We start from the raw sequence: 19553 nt of genomic DNA, 5'->3' as shown, positions 1-19553 counted from the left end.
TGTTTCTATTTATTTATTGATTAATTTATTATTTTATTTATTGATCGATCTCTGTGGGTGGGGTGGGGGAGGGATGGGGGTGGCTTAGCAGATCCGGACAGGGCCCTCTGTCTCTGTGTCATCCCCAACGCCCACTCCCCTCCCTGGGCCACTGCTCCCTCCCCACCAGGTCCTTCTCCCCTTCCCCTGCGACCTTCTGTACGGATTTGCTCTCCTGGAAGGAATTCTGGTTTCGCGTGATCCTGCCTGCGTCTGTGTCTGATTCCGCCGGCGGCAACAACAACAAAAAATAAATAGCCTTGATCAGGGACACCTGGCTGGCTTTGGCCTCTCAATTCCTAGGGTGTTTCTGTGCACAGGGACAGGTAGTTCCAAGTTCCCACTTCTCTGAGTGGCGAGCACAAGTCCTTTCTGCTGTGTTATCTGTCAGGCTGTCCACCTCAGCCTCCACTCCAGTTCATTGTTGAGTGAGCCTGGCTTAGTCCCATCTTTCTTCCTCTACCGGGCCTAGTCAGAGCACCTATGCCATCTGTATATTTGGAGACTCGGAGGGAGCTTGTGAGAAGCTGGAATCCAGTCGAGGCTGTAAGTGCAGGCTGCAACCTCGAAAGCTGGAGAAGTCCGAGGCAAAGAGACCAAATAGTATAAAGAGCAGCATGGCCACTGCCCATTCACAGGCAGCTGAGGCAGAGCGCAAACGCTGAGAGTGCAGGATGATCACTTCACACCAGTGTCAAGGCTCACACGGCTTGTGCAGAAGCCCAGACAGCCCACCTTACATGTTCTGGTGCTTCAGGCTGGAATAAATGTGTCTTTGGTCCTATGAGGTGCTCCCTGTCCTGGCATGACTAGTCACCCTCCTCATCCTCATCCCTTTAAAGGGATTCCAGCTGTTACCCTGAGTGTGAGTGCCCTCCAAACCTTGCCCTCTCTCCATCTGTGACTGATCAGCACTGGAGTACCAATGTCCAAACCTACTTTCCTGAGTCTTCTGTGGATCCTTCCTGATCCTAGAATGACTCTCCTGTTGCTCTCCAACATGTCCAAGAAAAATACCATCCCTGCTACCTCCAGATGTGTTGCTGCTTGGGTTTTTCTCCCCCTTTGTTTGGGTTTATTTTGAGACAGGCTGTCACAAAGGCCCTGGTTGCCTTGAAATTGATATGTAACCAAAGATGACCTTGAAATTCTAATCCTGTATCCATTTCCCAAATGCTGGGGTTCTAGGCCTGTGCCACCATAATCTATTTATTCAATACTGGGGAATGAACCTCCTGCGTGCTAGGCAAGCAAGCATTCTACCAACTGAGCTACATTCCCAGCCTCAGAGACATACTTTTTTTTTTAAATACTTTTTCTTTCTTTTTAAAATTTATCATCTTTGTGTGCATTGGTGTTTTACCTGCATGTATGTCTGCGTGAGGGTGTCAGATCACCCGGACCTGGAGTTACAGACTGCTGTGAGCTGCCATGTGGGTGCTCCTCTGGAAGAGGAGCCAGTGAGTACTCTTAACTACTGAGCCATCTCTCCAGCCCTGAGACATAACTTCTTAAATGTATCCCCAGTCCCCACCAGTCTCTGGCTATTTAAAGTTTCCCCCTATTTTGTGACCCATAGCCACCTCCATATTAACTCATTAACAGAACTGGACCTCCTTGCCCTAAGTCTGTTTTTCTTTCTAAGGGAGCCTACCCTACCCTCCATTCAAGTTGATACTTAGAAATTCCCCGGTCCCTAGAGGGTCACCTTCTGTGGTGTCTGTTCTACCCATCACTCAACTGCTTCACTCAACTGGCTTCATTCAAATCCTGAAAACATTTTTTTTTTTTTTTTTTTTTGCTGGTTATGGTGCCTCATGCAGAAGCAAAGGGTTCTCTGTGAATCTGAGGCCAGCATGACCTAAATAGTGAGTTCCAGACCAGCCATGGTTACATATTGAGACCCAATCTTCTCCAAAAAAAAGAGCAAAGAAAGAAAAACTTTTCTTGTCAGCTTTCTGACCTTCCAGCATCCAACCCAGAAGGGACAATGCTTTTTGCTGAAACCTCTCTCAGTGTCCTCTTCCTTGTTTCCCTCTCTCGTTATTGTCTATCAGCTCACATGTCTTTTCATTAATTTCCTCATGCATGTACTCTGTGGAGATCAGAGGCCAACCTGGGGGAGAGATTTCATCCTTTCACCATGAGGGTCCTCGGTACATTTACCTGCTTAGCTCTCTTGCCCTTCTAATGCATGCCTTTTTGTTTTGTTTTGTTTTCTTTTGTTTTGTTTGAGTCAGGATTTTCCTGGGTATCCCTAGCTGTTCTGGAACTGCTCTGTAGACCAGGCTGGTCTCCAGCTCAGATATCCACCTGCCTCTGCCTCTCCAAGTGCTGGGATTAAAGGTATGCATCACCACCGTTCTATGCATGCTTTTTCTTTTTCTTTCTTTCTTTCTTTCTTTCTTTCTTTCTTTCTTTCTTTCTTTCTTTCTTTCCTTTTCTTCTCTCTCTCTCTCTCTCTCTTGACTCTCTTTTTTGAGACAAGGTTTCTTTGTGTAGCCTTGGCTGTCCTGGACTCACTTTTTCCCCAAGACACTGGACTCACTCTGAAGACCAGGCTGGCCTCAAACTCACAGAGATTCCCTGTCTCTGCCGCCTGAGTGCTGGGATTAAAGCTGTGCACCACCATGCCCAGCTTGATGTAAATTTTCTTATTCGTCTATAAGTTATTCTTCTCTAAGAATCTTCCTAAAGTTACTTGGAAAATATACAGTTCTATAGAGAGGGGTCTAGCTAGATATTGAACTCAGATCCTTTCCTAAGCAAGCTCTCTACCATTGAGTTATATTTTTAGCTTCTTCAGATGTTCTCCCTGGCACAGAACTCAAGACCCTCTGCCTCAGCATTCCTGGTGCTAGCATTGCAACCATTTACCAAGTCTGGCTCCATTCATGGGCTTCAAAGCTTAAAAGTGTCAGGCAAGTCCTACAGAGATGGTTCAGTGGTTAAGAGCCCTGGATGTTTTAATCCTAGCACATGGGTGGCAGAAACAGGCAGACCTCTAAGTTCAAGACCAGCCTGGTCTTCAGAGTGAGTTTTCAGGAAATCCAGAGCTACACAGAGCAGTAGTGGCACAGGCATTTAATCCCAGCACTCAGAGAGGCAGAGGCAGTTAGATCTCTGAATTCGAGATCAGATGGTTTATAGAGCGAGTTCCAGGAAAACCCTGTCTTGAAAAACAAAACAAAAAGGCATGTATGTACTGAAAAAAAAAAAAAAAAAAAAAAAAAAACAGAAAGGAAAAAAAAAAGAACCCACTGCAACCTGATACCACTTCCAGCCAGGACTTTGCCGTTGTCCAGGAGACTTTCCTTGTCTGAGCCTGCTGCACCTTTTCAGCACCCAGAAAGATGCTTGACATGCCTGGCTGGTTCCCCTAGCAACCAATTATCAACAGAACCTTCTAATGCCTATTTGCCACATGCTCCATGCCAGGCATAGGTCTAAGATTCTCACAGTCAGAGTCTTATTTTTAAGTCAGAACGCTGAGGTCAGCTTGTTAGCGATCTGCATTTTCTTAGGACATAACCCACTGTGCAGCCCAGGCTCATAGGTATACTTTTGCCCCAGCCTCAACTACTTGCATTTAATAAGTGAGGAAACTGGGGTACTTCAGGAATGTAAGGAACCAGTGAAGGTGCCCCTGCATAATATATTTAGAAACCAAGGCTCCTGAGCAACCACACTAGCCTCAAAGTCAGTGCTATCTGCTACAATTGTTTTGTTTTTAAGACAAAATCCTACCACAAAGCCCAGGCTGCCCTTGACTTCATAATCCTCCCTCCCCAGTATGAGTATTACATGTGCCACCATGTCTGGTTTCCACTTTCCACTAGGGAGCTGTGATCCTGGATGGACACAGGTCCAGAGTCATGAAGGGACACCCACTGTGGTTCACAGCAAAGGGAACAAGCCCAAAGAGAAGCCACCTTTGACCAGTCCTCAACCCCAGAAAGGATACTGGCCACGATGAGGATGGTGGACAAGCTGCAGAGGCTCGCTCGCAGAGGCTTAATCCAGCGGGGCCCAGGTTGGGGCAGGCCCTTCATCTGCCAGGACAGAAAGACCTGCAACCAGAAGTACAGGTTGCCCAGGACGAAAGCCAGAAAGGCCCCTGCCAGGTGTACAGGCTTCTGATTCTTCTCCTGAGGAAAGGGAGAATTGAGAGAAAAAAAATTGCATCAGGGGGAAGAGAACAATAGGAAGAAGAGACTTTGAACCAGTCTAACAGATGTCATTGAAAATGCAAAATTCAGGGCTGGTGGGATGACTCAGCTGGTAAATGCTTTCAGGGGCTACAGAGGAAGAAGAGCTGTAACTCCTAAAAGACGTCCTCCACCCACATGCTTCAGCATGCATGTACTTCCTCCTTGCCCCCTCCTACCCCCTCACACACACATACAAAAATAACCTGCCACCCTATTACCAACTTTCATACTGAGAGGTTATCTCCACCAACAAAATAAGCCAATTCAAGCCAAATTAGAGTATATAAAGGCAGGCTGATTGTGGGCCAGCTATCAGGCAGATTCACTGATCTCACAGATCAGGAAAGTCACCATGCAGAGGGAGACAGAAAAGCTGGGAAGGAGGCACATACAGGAGAGAAAAGAGGACATGCAGAGAGAAAGAGAGAGTGAGAGAGCCAAAATGTCTGGATTATATAGAAGAGTCTCTAGAGAAGAGGAGGCCCCTCCCCTGGGCTGGAGAGTTCAGGGTAGAGGGCTGGATATGCCAGCCATACCTGTAACAGATAGAGACTGAGGGGTGCTGGAGACCAACACAAGAGGAATGCAAATTCAAAGTCAACATAGACACATAAACATATTTTCTCAAATAAAGTCATGGAGGGAGAAGAAAACTGGAGAAAGGTCTAAGGAAGTTCCTTAGAAAGCAAATTAATGATAGGGGCTGAGAAGACAGCTCAGTCCATACAGTGCTTGGTTCCTATAAAACAGGAGTAGGGGGCCTGGAGAGACGGCTCAGTAGTTAAGAGCACTGGCTGTTCTTCCAAAGGACCTGAGTTCAATTCCCAGCAACCACATGGCAGTCTGTAATTACAGTTGCAAGAGATCTGACACCCTCACACAGACACACATGAAGGCAGAACACCAGTGTAATAAAACAAAACAAAACAACAACAAAAAAGCAGGAGTGGGGCTCGCCTGTAATCCCAGAACTCAGGAGGTGGAGGCAGGAGGCTCTAAGCCATCCTCCAATACATACTGAGTTCCAGATTAGCCTGGGCTACTTGAGACCATCGCAAAAAAAAAAAGGAATGTAATAGCAATATAGCAATAGGTTGAGGTACATAAGAATAAATGAGCAAGCAAATAAATTAAGAAAATAACAGTGGGCAGTGGAGGCAGTCTGACCATCCTATGGTCTCTTTTCCACCCTGCACCACACCAACCCCCCATCTTTCAGCAAGAGGCTGAAACATCAGACAGAACATAAAATTACAGTAACAAAATAAACCAGTGAGATTTTTCTTATTCTTTGTCAGTTCATTCATTCTAAAATTATCTACAGAGCTTCATGAGTGCCAGGACTAGAATCTATGAATCTCAGTTATTTCTGACCACCCACAGACAAGCTGATTGCTCTCTACCTACAGCCAAGGAGACTACACAGTTCTGTGGACATTCTGTATAGAAAGAAAACTTAACCATTGTACCGATCACAATGATTTAATTTCATGATTAAATGAGATGGAGAATGGTAGCTACAATAAGATTCTCCCAACCTCCAAGGGTTCCACAAGATTTTGAGGATACAGGGGAGTACAAGACGCTTCAGTCCACAAAGACCTCTGCCGTCCAAGGGTAGAGAGAGAACTACAAATCCCAGAAAGCATTGCGAACTGAGCCCACAGAAAGGACCACAAGAAGCCGCAGAAAAACATAGGAAATTGTAGTCCAGTTTCCGGCGGTTGAGCCCAAGTTGGCTCCCTACGCATCTCACCTGGAAGTTGCCTACTACGGAGGTCCCCATGGCACAGAAGAGCCCAGACCACAGAATCAGCTGGTTTTGCCACCTTTTGACACCCCAGTCCCGTAGTTGGTGATAACGCACAATGCAGATCCAAACAGCTAAGAGAGGGACATGAGCGACACTCAGATTCACCACAAGGTTCCCAGAAGCAGGGGAGGACTTAGAACAAAAAAGGCTGGTGTCGGAGAGAGGGATAGGATAAGGGAAGGAGAGATTTGGAGGTACAGGACTTTGGAGTCTGGGGTAGAAGGGCTGGGGTATGGGCTCTGGGTCTGAGAGAAAAGGGCTAAAGGTTCTAGACTCCTGAGTCTGAGGGAGGAGGGCTGGGGCCTGAACTTGGTGGTTTGAGGGAAGAAGGTTTCTGGCTTTGGCGGGGTGGGGGTGGGGAAGCTATTTGTTCTGACTTGGAGAAGGAGGAGGGAGCTAAAGACCCTTTAGGCCGTTTTTGGCTGACATTGAAAGGAAAGGTCTGGAAATACTTACCTAAAGCAGCTCCTGTATTGAGGACTTGACTGAAAATGCAGCTCTGGGGACTGTAAGACCCACAGTAACTGCAGAAGAATAACAGGGTCATCCTTTGGCTCCTTCGAGACAGGACCCCCGTTTTCCTCCCCATCACCCCCTCAGCCATAACAACCTGATAAAGGGGAAGCCTTTCTCAAGGTCCACACTCTTGTTAACCACAGCAATTGCGAAACTGAGATGGGAGGGATACAGGAAGTCAGTAACAGAAAGGATAGCTTTCCTTTCTGTTCACCAAATGAAACACTTCAGTGCATTAATGGACTGCTGGCCCCCATCCACTGTCATAACAGGCATCCAAAACCCAGCTGTCCTCCCTCAGACCCAGGAGTCCAGACACTAGTCCTCCTCCCTCAGACCCAGGAATCCAGCCCTTCTTCACACCCAATAGTCTAGACCCCAACCCTCCTTTCTCAGACCCAAGCATACTTTGGGCCTCTGCTACTTACACAATCCAGATGCCAGCCATAGCCCATAGAGCTAGGATGACTGGCAGAAAGGACAGGTAACCAGGCATTGCTGGGCTCTGCAGTAGAAGTGAGAAGCTCAGTCTCCTAGGCCCGCAAGCAGTCTTCAGGTATACGGTGCTGAAGACACCTGCTTTTGTGACTGGTCGATAGAGGCCAGCCCTTGCTCAGGGCACTTTTCCCTATCTTTCTCAGCCCTAATAAACTGATGTTTGTCTGTTTTCTTCGTTCTTCACCTCCCCCTCCCAGTCTCTGGGTTCCCCTTAGGGCCCTCACCTCTCCAAGCTCCTTCAAGTTTCCTCAACTTCCTTGATACATTTTCCAGGTGTGGCAGGAGAAGGCAGGCCTCCACATTCCCACAGAGGCAAAGTCCAGGTTGAGTGCATATGAGAGATTGGGCCTCAGGTCTAATTAGTCACTTTCCGAAGGACACCCAAACTACCACTTCCTGTCTCAGATGTGTAAAAGCCGCACCCTAGCTTCAGGGAGCCCCTAACTTCCTTCCTAAAGCTCTTGTAGGTTCAATGGCCAAATTCCGCAGCACTTTAACCTCTCTACAAACTGAATAAAGCCTCCTGGAATGCATGCCTCCATGTCACTTCTGGAATCCAGCCACACTGCCTACCTGCAAATTCAGGTCTCTGAGTTCTAGATTCTTCTATAGCCCAGGCTGACCTTGAATTTGTGATCTTCCTGTCCTGTTTCTGTCTTCTAAGTGGCTGGAATCACAGTCCTGTACCACCAGGCTGGTTGTCAGTTCTGAATTTCTGCTTTCTGGGTTCAATCTTTGTTTGGGTTGCTTAATGTGGGATCTTGATGACCCCACCCCACGTCCTTCCCTTTATCCTTTCTTTTTCTGTTTTGACAGAGTTCCCCAAAATGGACAGGGTGTGAGTGGGAAAGAGGATAGTGGTGATGAGATTCCCATCTCAAATCCCTATTCCCATAAGCAGCTACTTTTTTTTTTTTTTTTTTTTTTTTTTTTTTTCTGAGACAGGCTCTTATTACATAGCCTACACTGGCCTCAAATCCAAGCTTCTCCTGCCTCTGCTTTCCCAGTGCTGGGATTGAGATGGCTTGTTATGTAAACATGAGAATCTGGGTTTGAATGCCCAGCACACCACACAGGCATGGCTTTTTGTGCCCACAACTGCTGCACTGAGAGTCAGAGACAGAGCACCTAAAAGCATGCCTATCCTAAAGAAGAACAAGCTTCCATCCCAATGAAGATACCCAGAAGGTAAAAACAGAGCTGGTAAAAGAAACACCTGACATCTCCTCTAGCCTCAACTTACATGTGTGCACTCACATGGTTGATACATGGCCACACACCCCCACACCAATGAAATAATGCTAATGATAAAAATAATAAATGGGAAGTGTAGCAGTAGGGGTGTACTCTTTTAATTCAAGAACTCAGGAGGCAGAGGCAGCCAAATCTTTGAGCTTGATGCCAGCCTAGTCTACAAAGTGAGTTCCGAGACAGCCAGAACTACATAGAAAACCTCCCTCAAAAAAACTGATAATAATAACAGTAATAATAATAATGATAAATTGCCAGTCAGACGACAGAAGATAAAAAAAAGACACCTGCTGCTAAGCCTGATGGAGGATCTCACACATGATATAAGTCTCTGCAACAAACATGATATAGAGAACTGGCTCCCACACATGGCACATGCAAAATAAATAAATAAAAGCAGTAACTAACAATAATGATAAAGCCAATCGTCGTGGCACAAGCCTTTAATCTCAGCACTCTGGAGGCAGAGGTAGGAGGATCTCTGTGAGTGCAAGGCCAGCCTGGTCTACAAAGTGAGTCCAGGACAGCCAGGGCTACACAGAGAAACCCTGTCTCGAAAAAAAACAAAACAACAACAAACAATAGTAATAAAAGCCAGCTGCCATTTTCTTTTTGAACTTTGTTCAATCATAGTACCCTCATGTTTGGTTCATTTCTCCATCTTTCTCTAAGGAATCAGGACTCTAAATCCTATTCCCTTCTTCTTCAGCATTTCCCCCCTTTTCTCTTTCTTTCTTTTTTTGGCTGGTGGGGGTGTGTGTGAGTTGACTGGTTTATCAAGTCAGGGTTTCTCTGTATGCTGGCCTCAAACTCAGAGCTCTGCCTGCCTCTGTCTCTTGAATGCTGGGATTAAAGGTGTTACCACCACTTTGTGGCTAGTTTTCTTTTCTTTTCTTTCCTTTTTGTTTCCCCTCATGTAGCCTAGGCTGGCCTCAAGTTCACCATGTAGCTGAGGATGACTATGAACTTGTGATTTTTTTTTGGATACCAGGGATGCCTAATTCATTCAGGGTTGGGATGGAACCCAGGGCCCCATGCATGCTAGGCCGCAATTTACCAACCGAGATGCAGCTCCAGCATTCTGTTTCTGTTTTATTTTATTTTATTTTGGTTTTATGAAATAGGATTTCTCTGTGAATAGCCCTGGCTGTCCTGGACTTTCTTTGTCAACCAGGCTGTCTTCAATCTCACTAAGATCTGCCATGTCTGGCCTTCCTTTTAAAATTTTTTAAATTACCTTTTTTTTTTTTTTTTTTTTTTTGAGGGAGGGTCTCACCATGTAGCTCTGTATAGCCTGGAACTTACCATGTATACCTGGCTGGATCCACATTCACAGAGATCTACCTGCCCCTGCCTCCTGAGCGCTGGTGTGAAAGGTGTGTGTCACTACAGGCAGTTACTTAACTGGTGGGGAGGAGCACAGAGGTGCAATGGCACGTGTGTAAACATCAAGGACATCTTATAGGAGTTTGTTCTCTCCCCCTTGTGGATCCCAGGGATTGAACTCAAATCATCAAGGCACATGGTGTCAGGTGCCTTTCTCTGCTGAGCCATCCCACTGGCCCTCTTTCTTTTCTTTTTAATTCGGATAGAAGTCACCGAACATAGACTTAATCACTTTAACATTCGGTATTCAGTGGCATTTTGTATATTCATGACATGTGCCATCGCCACACTTACCTAGCCTATGACTTTTCATTACCCCTAATAGAAATTCCCTGCTTGTGTTTCCATCAGTATGCATTTAGCTACCCTGCACTGTTCATGGAAGGTGAAGCCCACCCTATAAAGCCTTTTGTGTCTGGCTTCTTTTGTTTGTATGATGTGTTGTGGATTTTGTTTTATTTTTTTTAAAAGAATTATTTATTTATTTTACATGTATGAATACTCTATCTGTAGGTCACTTGCATGTCAGAAGAGGGCATCAGATCTATAGATGGCTGTGAGCCACCATGTGGTTGCTGGGCATTAAACTCAGAACCTCTGGAAGCGCAGACAGTGCTCTTAACCACTGAGCCATCTCTCCAGCCCTGTTTTATTTCTTTACAAGAATTGAAAAAAAAAAAAAAGGTGTGTGTGTGTGTGTGTGTGTGTGTGTGTGTGTGTGTGTGTGTAAACCATGTGTGTACAGATGCCCTTGGGAGCCAGAAGAAGATTTCAGACACCCTGGACCTGGAATTACAGTTGCTTGTGAGCCACCCAACACAGATGCTGAGAGCCAAACTCAGATCTTCTGGAAGAACAGGAAATATTCTTAACTTCTGAGCCATCTTTCTACCCCCTTTCTTGTATCTTTGTGTTGTTTAGGTATATCTTATGTACTCCCAACTGGCCTAGAACTGGTTGCATAATGGAGGCCGACCTTGAACTCCTGCCTCCAAATTTCCAAGGGCTGAAATGACTGCCCCAACAAGTCTAGCTTTTTATATATCCTTCCTTCCTTTTTTTTTTTTTTGTTTTGTTTTTTTGTTTTTTTTGTTTTTTTGCTTTTTTTGTTTTCCAATACAAGGTTTCTCTTTGTAGTCCTGGCTTTCACTAGAATCATTTTGTACATTAGGCTGGCCTCAAACTCAGAGATCTGCCTCCAGAGTGCTGGGGTTAAAGGCAAGCTCCACCATGCCCTTCTTTTCTTCCCTTCCTTCCTTCCTTCCTTCCTTTCTTCCTTCTTTCCTTTCATTCTTTTTTTAAGACAGGGTTTCTCTACATAGCCCTGGCTGTCCTGACTATCTGAGACCAGGCTGGCCTCAGATTCACAGAGCTCCACCTGTCTCTGCCTCCTGAGTGCGGGGAGTAATGGTATGTGTCCTCATGCCCAATTTGTTATATGTTCTTGAGGTTTGTGCCCTCATTATAAAGTCTTATGGGGGAGCTGAGGATGTGGCTCAATGGTAGACCCTGAGTCAATCCTCAGTAGTAGTAAAAGTGGGTTAAAGCTGTGCTCCCAAAAAGTAGATTAATATGTATTGATAAGATGGCTAAATGGGTAAAAACACTGATATTTGAGCCTGCCAACCTGAGTTCAAGTCCTAGAACCTATGTGAATGTGGAAGGAAAGAACTTACACCACAGTTTTTCTCTGACTCCCTCCTCTACACACACACATACGTCATGGCATATGTATTCCTCCATGAACACACACAACAATTAATTTCATTTATTTATTTAGATACAAAGCCTTTCTGTAGCTCTGGCTGTCCTGGCCTGAAACTCACAGAGATCCACCTGCCTCTGCCTCCTGACTGCTGGGATTAAAGGCTTGTGCCCAGCTAATTAAAAATAATAATAATAATTTAATAGTTAACCACACAAAATCTCAGCACTGAAAAAAGGAAGTGGACACAAAGTCCTATGCCTAGCCAAGAAGCTATTTGTAATTGATAACTGCTAAGAAAGGCAAAATGAGTTTTTTTCCAGTGGAATGTCATAGCGATATCAACCATACTCCAGGACAGACACCATGCTTATGAGTAATTGACCAACACAATAAACTCCATGTTTTTTTTTTATGTGTGTTTTTATTTTTGTTGTTGTTGTTTCTGTTTTCTTTTTTGTTTTGTCTTCTTTCTTTAAAAAAATGTTATTTATTTATTTATTTATTTATTTATTTATTTATTTATTATATGTACAGTATTCTGCCTGCATGTTCATCTGCACACCAGAGGAGGGCACCAGATCTCATTATAGATGGTTGTGAGCCATCTGCTGTGGTTGCTAGAAATTGAGCTCAGGACCTCTGGAAGAGCAGACTCTCCAGCCCCTTTCTTTCTTTTTTAAAGTATAAATATATTATATAAAAATTTTCAATTAAATGTCTCAAAGGAAAATTTAAAAAAAATAAAAAAACATTTAAAAGATTAATCACTCACTGGGTTAGTGGTGTGGTCTCTTAACGAAGTCTCTTGGAGCCTTCTGTCTCCTATCATCTGATGCCAGCACTATTTGTGGCCTTGGTCAGCAAGAAGCCCAACACCAGATGTAGCTCCTTTCCTCAGATGCTCTGTTTTATAACTTACCCCATCTGCAGTCTCGTCTGTAGGAGCAGAGCACAGACTAAGAGACATGTAACATTCTTTTCATGGCTGTGTAATGTTCCATTGACCCCATCTCTTTGGGCCTAGACCTTAAATTCTACTAGATGTCCAGTTTTTTGACACTTACCACTCTAGGTTTTCTTATGTTAGAGTTTTTCTAAGGAGACTGGACTTTCATGTTTCCTAGATGTGTGAAACGTGTTTACCTACCAAGTCTCATGAATCACCTCTCTCTCTCCTGGAAGAACTGTTTAATTTGGGAGGAAACCATTATACAGCAGGCTCCCTTCCTTGAGACAGGGGAAAAGGGAGCTAAACAGAGACAGCTAGCCTCTGATACTCAGCTAGGTATCTGAGACCAGAGACACCTATTATCTCAGCACTGTGGAGATCTGATCAGGCATTTTAGAAGTTTGAGGTCATCCTCATTAGTTCAAAGCCAGCCTGACCTATGTGAGAATATCTTTTCTTCCTTCCTTCCTTCCTTCCTTCCTTCCTTCCTTCCTTCCTTCCTTCTTTCCTTCCTTCCTGAGAATATTTATTTAATCTTTTTTATCTTTTAAAAAATATTTATTTAGTTATATTTTGTGTGAATTGGTTTGTAGATATCAGATCCTTTGGAAATGGAGTTACAGATAGTTGTGACTGGCATATAGGTGCTGGGAATTGAACCCATGTCCTTTGTAAGAGCAGACAGTGCTCTTAACCATTGAGTCATCTCTCCTGTCCCCTCAAGAATATTTTTAAACACACACACATACACACACAGTCAAAACATTAAGGGGCTGATGAGATGGGTCAGGGAGTAAATGCATTTGATGAGTAAGCAATCGGAGTTTAACCCCTGGGACCCAGATTAATAGATAAAGTTCTTGCCATGTAAACTTGAAGGCAAAGCAAAACAAAACAAATAACCTAGGGGATGCTAAAGAGATTGCTCAGTGTGTAAGGAGGCAGCCACCGAACCTGACTGAGCTGCACCTGCCTCTGCCTCTTGAGTGCTAGAACTAAATGTGTGTTATTGGACCCTGCTGTTAAGGTCAAAGTCTGGCAGTATCAGATAGCCCCTGAGCTTTGTGCTAAATGAAGTACTCTCTTCCTCAGCTGGGCTCCCTCCTGTCTGCTCTGATCTGGGGTTTCCTGATCTATGGAGTGTCACATAGGGAGATATAGACCCAACCATTTCCCTGCTAAGAAACCTGTTCATTGTGTCCCTGGGAATTCCTGGAAATGTCCTCCCCATGCTAATGAGATCTCCTAGTGCCTCAGCTTTTACCTTATTCCATACCTCCCCCATTCCCATAGGATGATTAAGTACTGTGATTCCCTTCTTATGGGTGGACTGTGCTGCTGCATGTAAATGATGCACCCTGGCCCTCCTAGCCCCATTGCATCAAACATATTCACCCCTGAAACCCCTCCCACTGCCCAAGGTTTATAATGTCTCTGATTCACAAAATAAATACTTTCTCTCACTCCATTCCTCCACCATGACTGCCTGACACTCATCATTTATTCTAGGGAAAGAAAGGCTCTCCCTCTCCCCAAATAATTCACTGCTGAATCCCTGTGCTTGGTGTCAAGTCTAGCAGCCACTTGCTGCTGGCCAGTGCTTCCAACATTCACTGGCATGTCAGTGAGGATGAATGTTGCCATCTTTCTCTTACCACTGCATCCACCACAGTGTCCATCTTCAAAGGCAAGCAGCCAGCTGTTCTCAAAGCAGCTATTCTGTCCTCCCTAACCAAATCAGGCTTCCACCACTGCCTCTTGGTTTCAGAGCGCTGAGCCTCTATTGCCAGCTGTTCTGGAAGCAGTCACAGACTCCTGGCTTCCTGGCTGGGGTTTTGGAGCTCTGAGCTCCCTGCTGGCGCCTGGCCTGGTGCTGGCAGCCCAGCTAAAGGAGCAGTGACACCTTTTTGCAGAGAAAATCTTTTCTCCTGTACCTCTAGATGACCTGGAAATCTCCTGGTATGGATCTCAGTTCCACGTTCTACCCTTCTCACCCAGGGACCAGTATTCCTGGGAGAGGCAGACACTTTGATCCTGCCCTCCACACTACACCCTTTTCTGCCTATAAGGCAAGAACGCTTGGCCCTTCCCTCAGGAGAAGTGTGCACTTCTGGCAAGGTGGCATCCTGGCTTCCTACAAAAAGAGGGGTGACAGTGTGTCCACCATACCCAGCCCATAAATGTAACTTTTAAAAACTTGACCATTGTAGCTTGTTTGTAATCCTGGTGCCAGAGAATCAAAGACAGGTGGATTCTAAAGGCTCATTGCCTGGCCAGGCTATTCTACTTTATGAGATCCAGGCTGGTGACAGGTTCTGTTTAAAAGTCAAGGAGTGTGTGTGCAGGGGGTGTTTGGAGAGGTGGCTCAGTGGTTAAAAGTACTGTCTGCTTTTCCAGAGGACCATGGTTGACTTCCCAGCAGATACAGCTCAAAACTGCCTATAACTTCAGTTCCAAGGTTTTCAACACCTTCACACAGACATACATGCAGGCAAAACACCAATGCACATAAAATAAAAATAAATAAATTATAAGAAAAAATAAAAAACCAAGGTGGATGGCACCTGAAAAAGGACACCTGAAGTTGTCTTCCGGCTTCCACATACATGCACATATACAGGCCTATACACTGGCACACATAAGTTTACCTCTCCCTAACCAAGAACACATAAACACAGAGATGTAGGAGGGGAGAGAAATAAGATATAATAATGGGCACAGTGGCCCCAGAAGAGGAAATTGCCAACTAGCAACTGTAGCCAGAATATATGGGTGGTGGGGAGAAGGGAGAAAAATCTCACAGAGAGGCCTCATCAGGCACATTTAGAAAGAGATATGTGAGAATTTGCAGAGTACACAAAGGCTTCTGCAGAGTTGAGGCCACTCTGAAACTTGGCACGCGGACATAAATGCAATGCCTCTGTCAGGTCCAAGGGGAGCATCCAGTAGAAGAAACAGAGTAAGACCCAATGTTCTTGGATGTCACAAAGGCTTGGACTGGTTCCATGGCTATTGGGAAATCTTGTGAGGTCTTGGAATCAGGTAAAGTAAGAGGAAAGGATACTGAAGTGGTGAGACAGGAAACAGACAATAAAGCCTGGTGTGCCAGGCATGGTGACACATGCCTTTAATCTAAGCACTCAGGAAGCACACACAGGTGGAATCTTTGTTTGAGACTAGCCTAGTCTAGATAGTGAGTTCCAAACCAGCCAAGGCTGCATAGTGAGACCCAAGAAAGAAAGATAGACACATGTACACAGAGAAACAGACAGACACACAGAGAGAAAGAGAGGTAGATACACACAGAGAGAGAAACAGACACACAGACACACACAGAAATGGACAGACACACAGAGAGACAGACACTTATACACACACACAGAAAAACAGACAGACCTACACACACAGAAACAGATAGACAGATACACAGAGATAAACAGATACATACACAGAGAAAGAGAGAGACATATACACACACAGAGACACAGAAATAGATAGAAGACACACAAAGAAACAGACAGACCTACACACACAGAAACAGATAGACAGATACACACACACACTGAGATAGATACACACAGAGAAATAGACAAACACACACATACAGAGACGGACACACATACACACACAGAAAGAAAAACAGACACACACACACAGAGACACATAGACAGACAGACAAAGACAGACGGGCAGACAGACACACACACCATGGATGGTGGCTATGTTGGTGTATGCCTGTCATCCCAGCCCCAGCAATGGGGAGGCAGAGGCATGAGGATTTCTGTAGGTTTAAAGCTAGCTTAGTGTATACAGAAAGTTCCAGGCCTGTCACAGCTACATACTGAGACTCTTGTTTCAAAAAACAAGATCACAAATAAACAGGGCTAAGGAGGTAGCTCTGCCACTATGTAGCTTGCCTAGCATGCACGAAGCCCTGGTTCCGATCCCCAGCACCTTGTCAACCGATGTGAGAGTGCACACATGGGGAGGAGGAAGCAGGAGAAGCAGAAGTTCAAGGTCATCTTTAGCTACACAGGGAGATTCATGAGATCTTGTCTCGAAGATATGGAAGAAGGGGAGAAGGAGAGAGAGAACCATTACTATGCCTATAACGTCTGACATTAATATTCTCTGCATCTCTTTCCATTTCTCTGTTTCTGAACCGGTCTGTCCTCCTTTTCTCTGTCTCTCTCTGTCTCTCCATCTCTGTCTCTCTCTGTCTCTGTCTCTTTCTGTCTCTGTCTCTCTCTCTCACTTCAGGATTTTACTATGTATCCCAGGCTGGCCTCACACTTGAATCCATCCTCCTGCCTCATCCTCCCAATGGCTGGGATTACAGGCTTGCACCACACCCAGAGGATGCTTAATTTCATGACTCATTTCTATACGACTCATACACATACACACAGCCCAGTAACCCTGAGGACAGAATACCTGCAATTATCTCAAATTGCATAGATTCAGGAGATTGTGGAAGGCAGTGGTTGTTCTGGTGGAGTTCTTCCATGGCATGGGCTTTGGTCCTGTCCTGACGCTGAAAGGGAAAAGGACTATTACCCAAAACACTCAGCTCAAAAAGGCTTGACTTCAGATATCACCCCTAACACAAAAGTAGTAGGAATGGTTATCTGTGGTTGCCACAGGAAAGACCACTGATAACACAAACTGGCTGAGAGTTCTAGAGATCTACAGCCTCAGGAAAGTCTCATTAGGCTGAAGTGCAGTTTTGGCTTGATTGGTTCTATCCCTGAGGCTCCAGACTTGATGACATTTTAAGTTACATTTTTATTTTTTGGTGTGTGTGTGTGTGTGTGTGTGTGTGTAGGTGGGTGCCATATTGTGCCTGAAAAGATCAGGAGTCAGTCTTCTTCTACCATGTGGGTTCTACAGATTGTCAGGCTCAGGAGCAAGCATCTTTAGCCATTGAGCCATGTTAAGACAGTCTCACATAGCCCTGTGAGACTCAATTCCCTGTTGCCCAGATGACTATGAATTTCTTCTCCTCTAATGCTCAGGTTACAGATGCTCCTTCATTCTTCTTCATCGCCCTGTTATCTCTGTGAGGTTTGTGACTTCTCCCTCCCTCTCAGCCATTTCCTGACTCAGGTGTGCATCTTCTCCCCTCTCTTTCTGCTTCTGACCCTTGGGGGTGCTGAACTCAGTTGGTAAAGTAATTGTTTCTCCAGCATGAGAGCCTGAGTTTGATCTCCTGTGCCCATGTTAAAAAATAAATAGGGCTGGAGAGATGGCTAGGAGTTAAGAGTACTTGCTATTCTTAAAGAGGACCTGTGTTCCCAGCACTCTACAACAGCTGACACCCTCCTCTGAAACCATGCACACACACACAGTGTGTGTAATTCCACAGCTGTCTGTAATTCCAGCCCCGGGAGATCTGACATCATCTTCTTGCCTTCTTATGCACTGCACACACATTGTGCACATATGTACACGCAAGGAACACACCACACACATAAAATAAAAACAAGGGAAAAAAAACAAACATAAAGTTGAAAAAAAAAAAAAACTTTTTTTGGCAGGGTGTGGTGTTGCACTCCTTTAATCCTAGCCCATGGAAAAGGCAGGCAGATCTCTGTGAGTTCAAGGTCAGTCTGGTCTACAGACTGAGTTCTACGACAGCCAGGGCTACACAGAGAAACCCTGTCTTGAAAAGCAAGATAAAACAAAACAACAAAAAGTCAGCTGAACATTTTCTTTTTTTAAGCTGAACATTTTCATGCTAGTCTCTCTCTCTGTGTCTGTCTGTCTGTCTTCATTCCCTCCCTTTGGTTTTTCCTTCTTTTATCTCCACACAACTCCTCCTCCTCCGTCTTTCTGAGACAAAGTTGTATGTAGCTCAAGCTGCTCTTGAACTTTTGATCCTCCTGCCTCAGCATCCCAAATTCAGGAATTACAGATCTTAGCTACCACACCCAGCTTCTATACTGTTTATTTTTTTCTTTCTTTTATTATTATTATTATTATTTGTTGCCTTTTTGAGACAGAGTTTTCTTCCTTTTATAAAAATTTATTCATTATTTTTTATGTGCATTAGTAGTTTGTCTGTGTGTATGTATGTATGAGGGTGTTAGATCCCCTGAAACTGGAGATACAGTTGTGAGCTGCCATGTGGGTTCTGGGAATTGAACCTGGGTCCTCTGAAAGAGCAGTCAGTGCCCTTAACCACTGAGCCATCTCTCCAGCCCCTCCAAACTGTTGATTAACTGATTAACTTATGACAGGTTAATAGCTTTAGAGAAAGCCCAGAAATACTCTCTTTTGCTGTGGGCCTCTGTCTAGCCCTGCTCCTGCCTTTATTGTTGCCTCTCAAGACACACTTCTGTCTGTAAGTCCTTGATCAATTGCACGCACCATTCTGAATACCTCTGTACCTATTTTGCATTGTCAACACCTTCTGGTGACCCATTCTTATATTTTTCCAAAACACTGTCTTTGCAGAGTTGATAACTGTAGCCCGGAAAAGCAGATGACTGTGTAACATGGTTCTTGCAGACAATACAAGAGATTAATGCATGATGGGTGAAAAGAGAAAAGGGAAAAAGTGCAGAAAAGATGGCAGACATGGTGTAGGTGGACCTGACCCTGGGGAAAGGAGAGGAGGAAGACAGAGAGAAGAACCTGAGATCTAAGAGAGTGTGATACCCTCGTGGGTGATGTGAGAACCCATAGGCAAATGCATGGAGCTAGGAAGCAGGTGAGAGGGGAAAGGGGTGGGAGGAGGGGAGAAATACAGTAATTACATAATGGGTTCAAGCTTTCCATTGGGAGTGATAAGAATGCTTTAGAACTAGTTAGAAGTGGCGGCTGTATTGTCCCCGGACTGTGCACATTATGTATTGTTTGGTTTCTCATGTAACCCCTCTCCACAAGGGAATGAAAAAAATAGGAAGAAAATTACCCCAATTTGTTTTTTGTTTTATTTTGTGCTTATTACATCTTTGTGTGTATGTGCATGCACGAATACTTTTATTTGTGCATGTGTGTGGTGTGGACATGCTGGGATCACTGTGTTTATGGATGTCCAGAAGAGCAGCTGCCTACCTATGGATAACAATTTTCATTCAATTTAGTGTTTTCTCCCTGACTTCTTACGTGGTTGATATTATTTCATCCTTCAGGAAACTGTTAAAAGAAAAACAAAATATTATTTTGTTTGTGTGTTGC

At 44.7% G+C, this 19553-nt stretch overlaps 1 protein-coding gene across 3 annotated transcripts; it reads right to left on the bottom strand.

The window, feature by feature from the left end:
* Positions 1 to 2: 2 nt before the first annotated feature.
* Positions 3 to 7414, bottom strand: Tmem150b (transmembrane protein 150B). Of its 3 annotated transcripts, XM_055595588.1 has the most exons (7): positions 7302 to 7414; positions 7008 to 7084; positions 6674 to 6733; positions 6520 to 6587; positions 6007 to 6134; positions 4004 to 4187; positions 3 to 720 (listed from the first exon to the last, which is right to left on the bottom strand). In XM_055595588.1, exons 2-7 carry the CDS (start codon positions 7073 to 7075, stop codon positions 521 to 523), a joined length of 708 nt encoding a protein of 235 aa, XP_055451563.1. In that variant the 5' UTR covers positions 7076 to 7084; positions 7302 to 7414; the 3' UTR covers positions 3 to 520. The 3 variants fall into 3 exon arrangements, with proteins under 3 accessions (XP_055451563.1, XP_055451562.1, XP_055451564.1); XM_055595587.1 differs by having other exon boundaries at positions 7008 to 7414; XM_055595589.1 differs by lacking the exon at positions 6674 to 6733 and having other exon boundaries at positions 7008 to 7412.
* Positions 7415 to 19553: the final 12139 nt, after the last annotated feature.

Source organism: Psammomys obesus, unplaced genomic scaffold (assembly GCF_907164565.1).
Source record: "Psammomys obesus unplaced genomic scaffold, mPsaObe1.curated_primary_1811, whole genome shotgun sequence".
NCBI lineage: Eukaryota > Metazoa > Chordata > Mammalia > Rodentia > Muridae > Psammomys > Psammomys obesus.
This window is presented reverse-complemented; position numbering and strand designations above follow the sequence as displayed.

Excerpts from the sequence above, each read along its gene's own strand:
- Tmem150b (XM_055595587.1), bottom strand. The coding sequence starts at position 7,075 with ATGCCTGGTTACCTGTCCTTTCTGCCAGTCATCCTAGCTCTATGGGCT. Across the intron at positions 6,135-6,519 it reads CAATACAGGAGCTGCTTTAG|CTGTTTGGATCTGCATTGTG; the intron begins GTAAGTATTTCC and ends TCCCTCTCTTAG. Across the intron at positions 721-4,003 it reads CACCATCCTCATCGTGGCCA|TGATCATCCTGCACTCTCAG; the intron begins GTATCCTTTCTG and ends ACTGGTGTGAAG.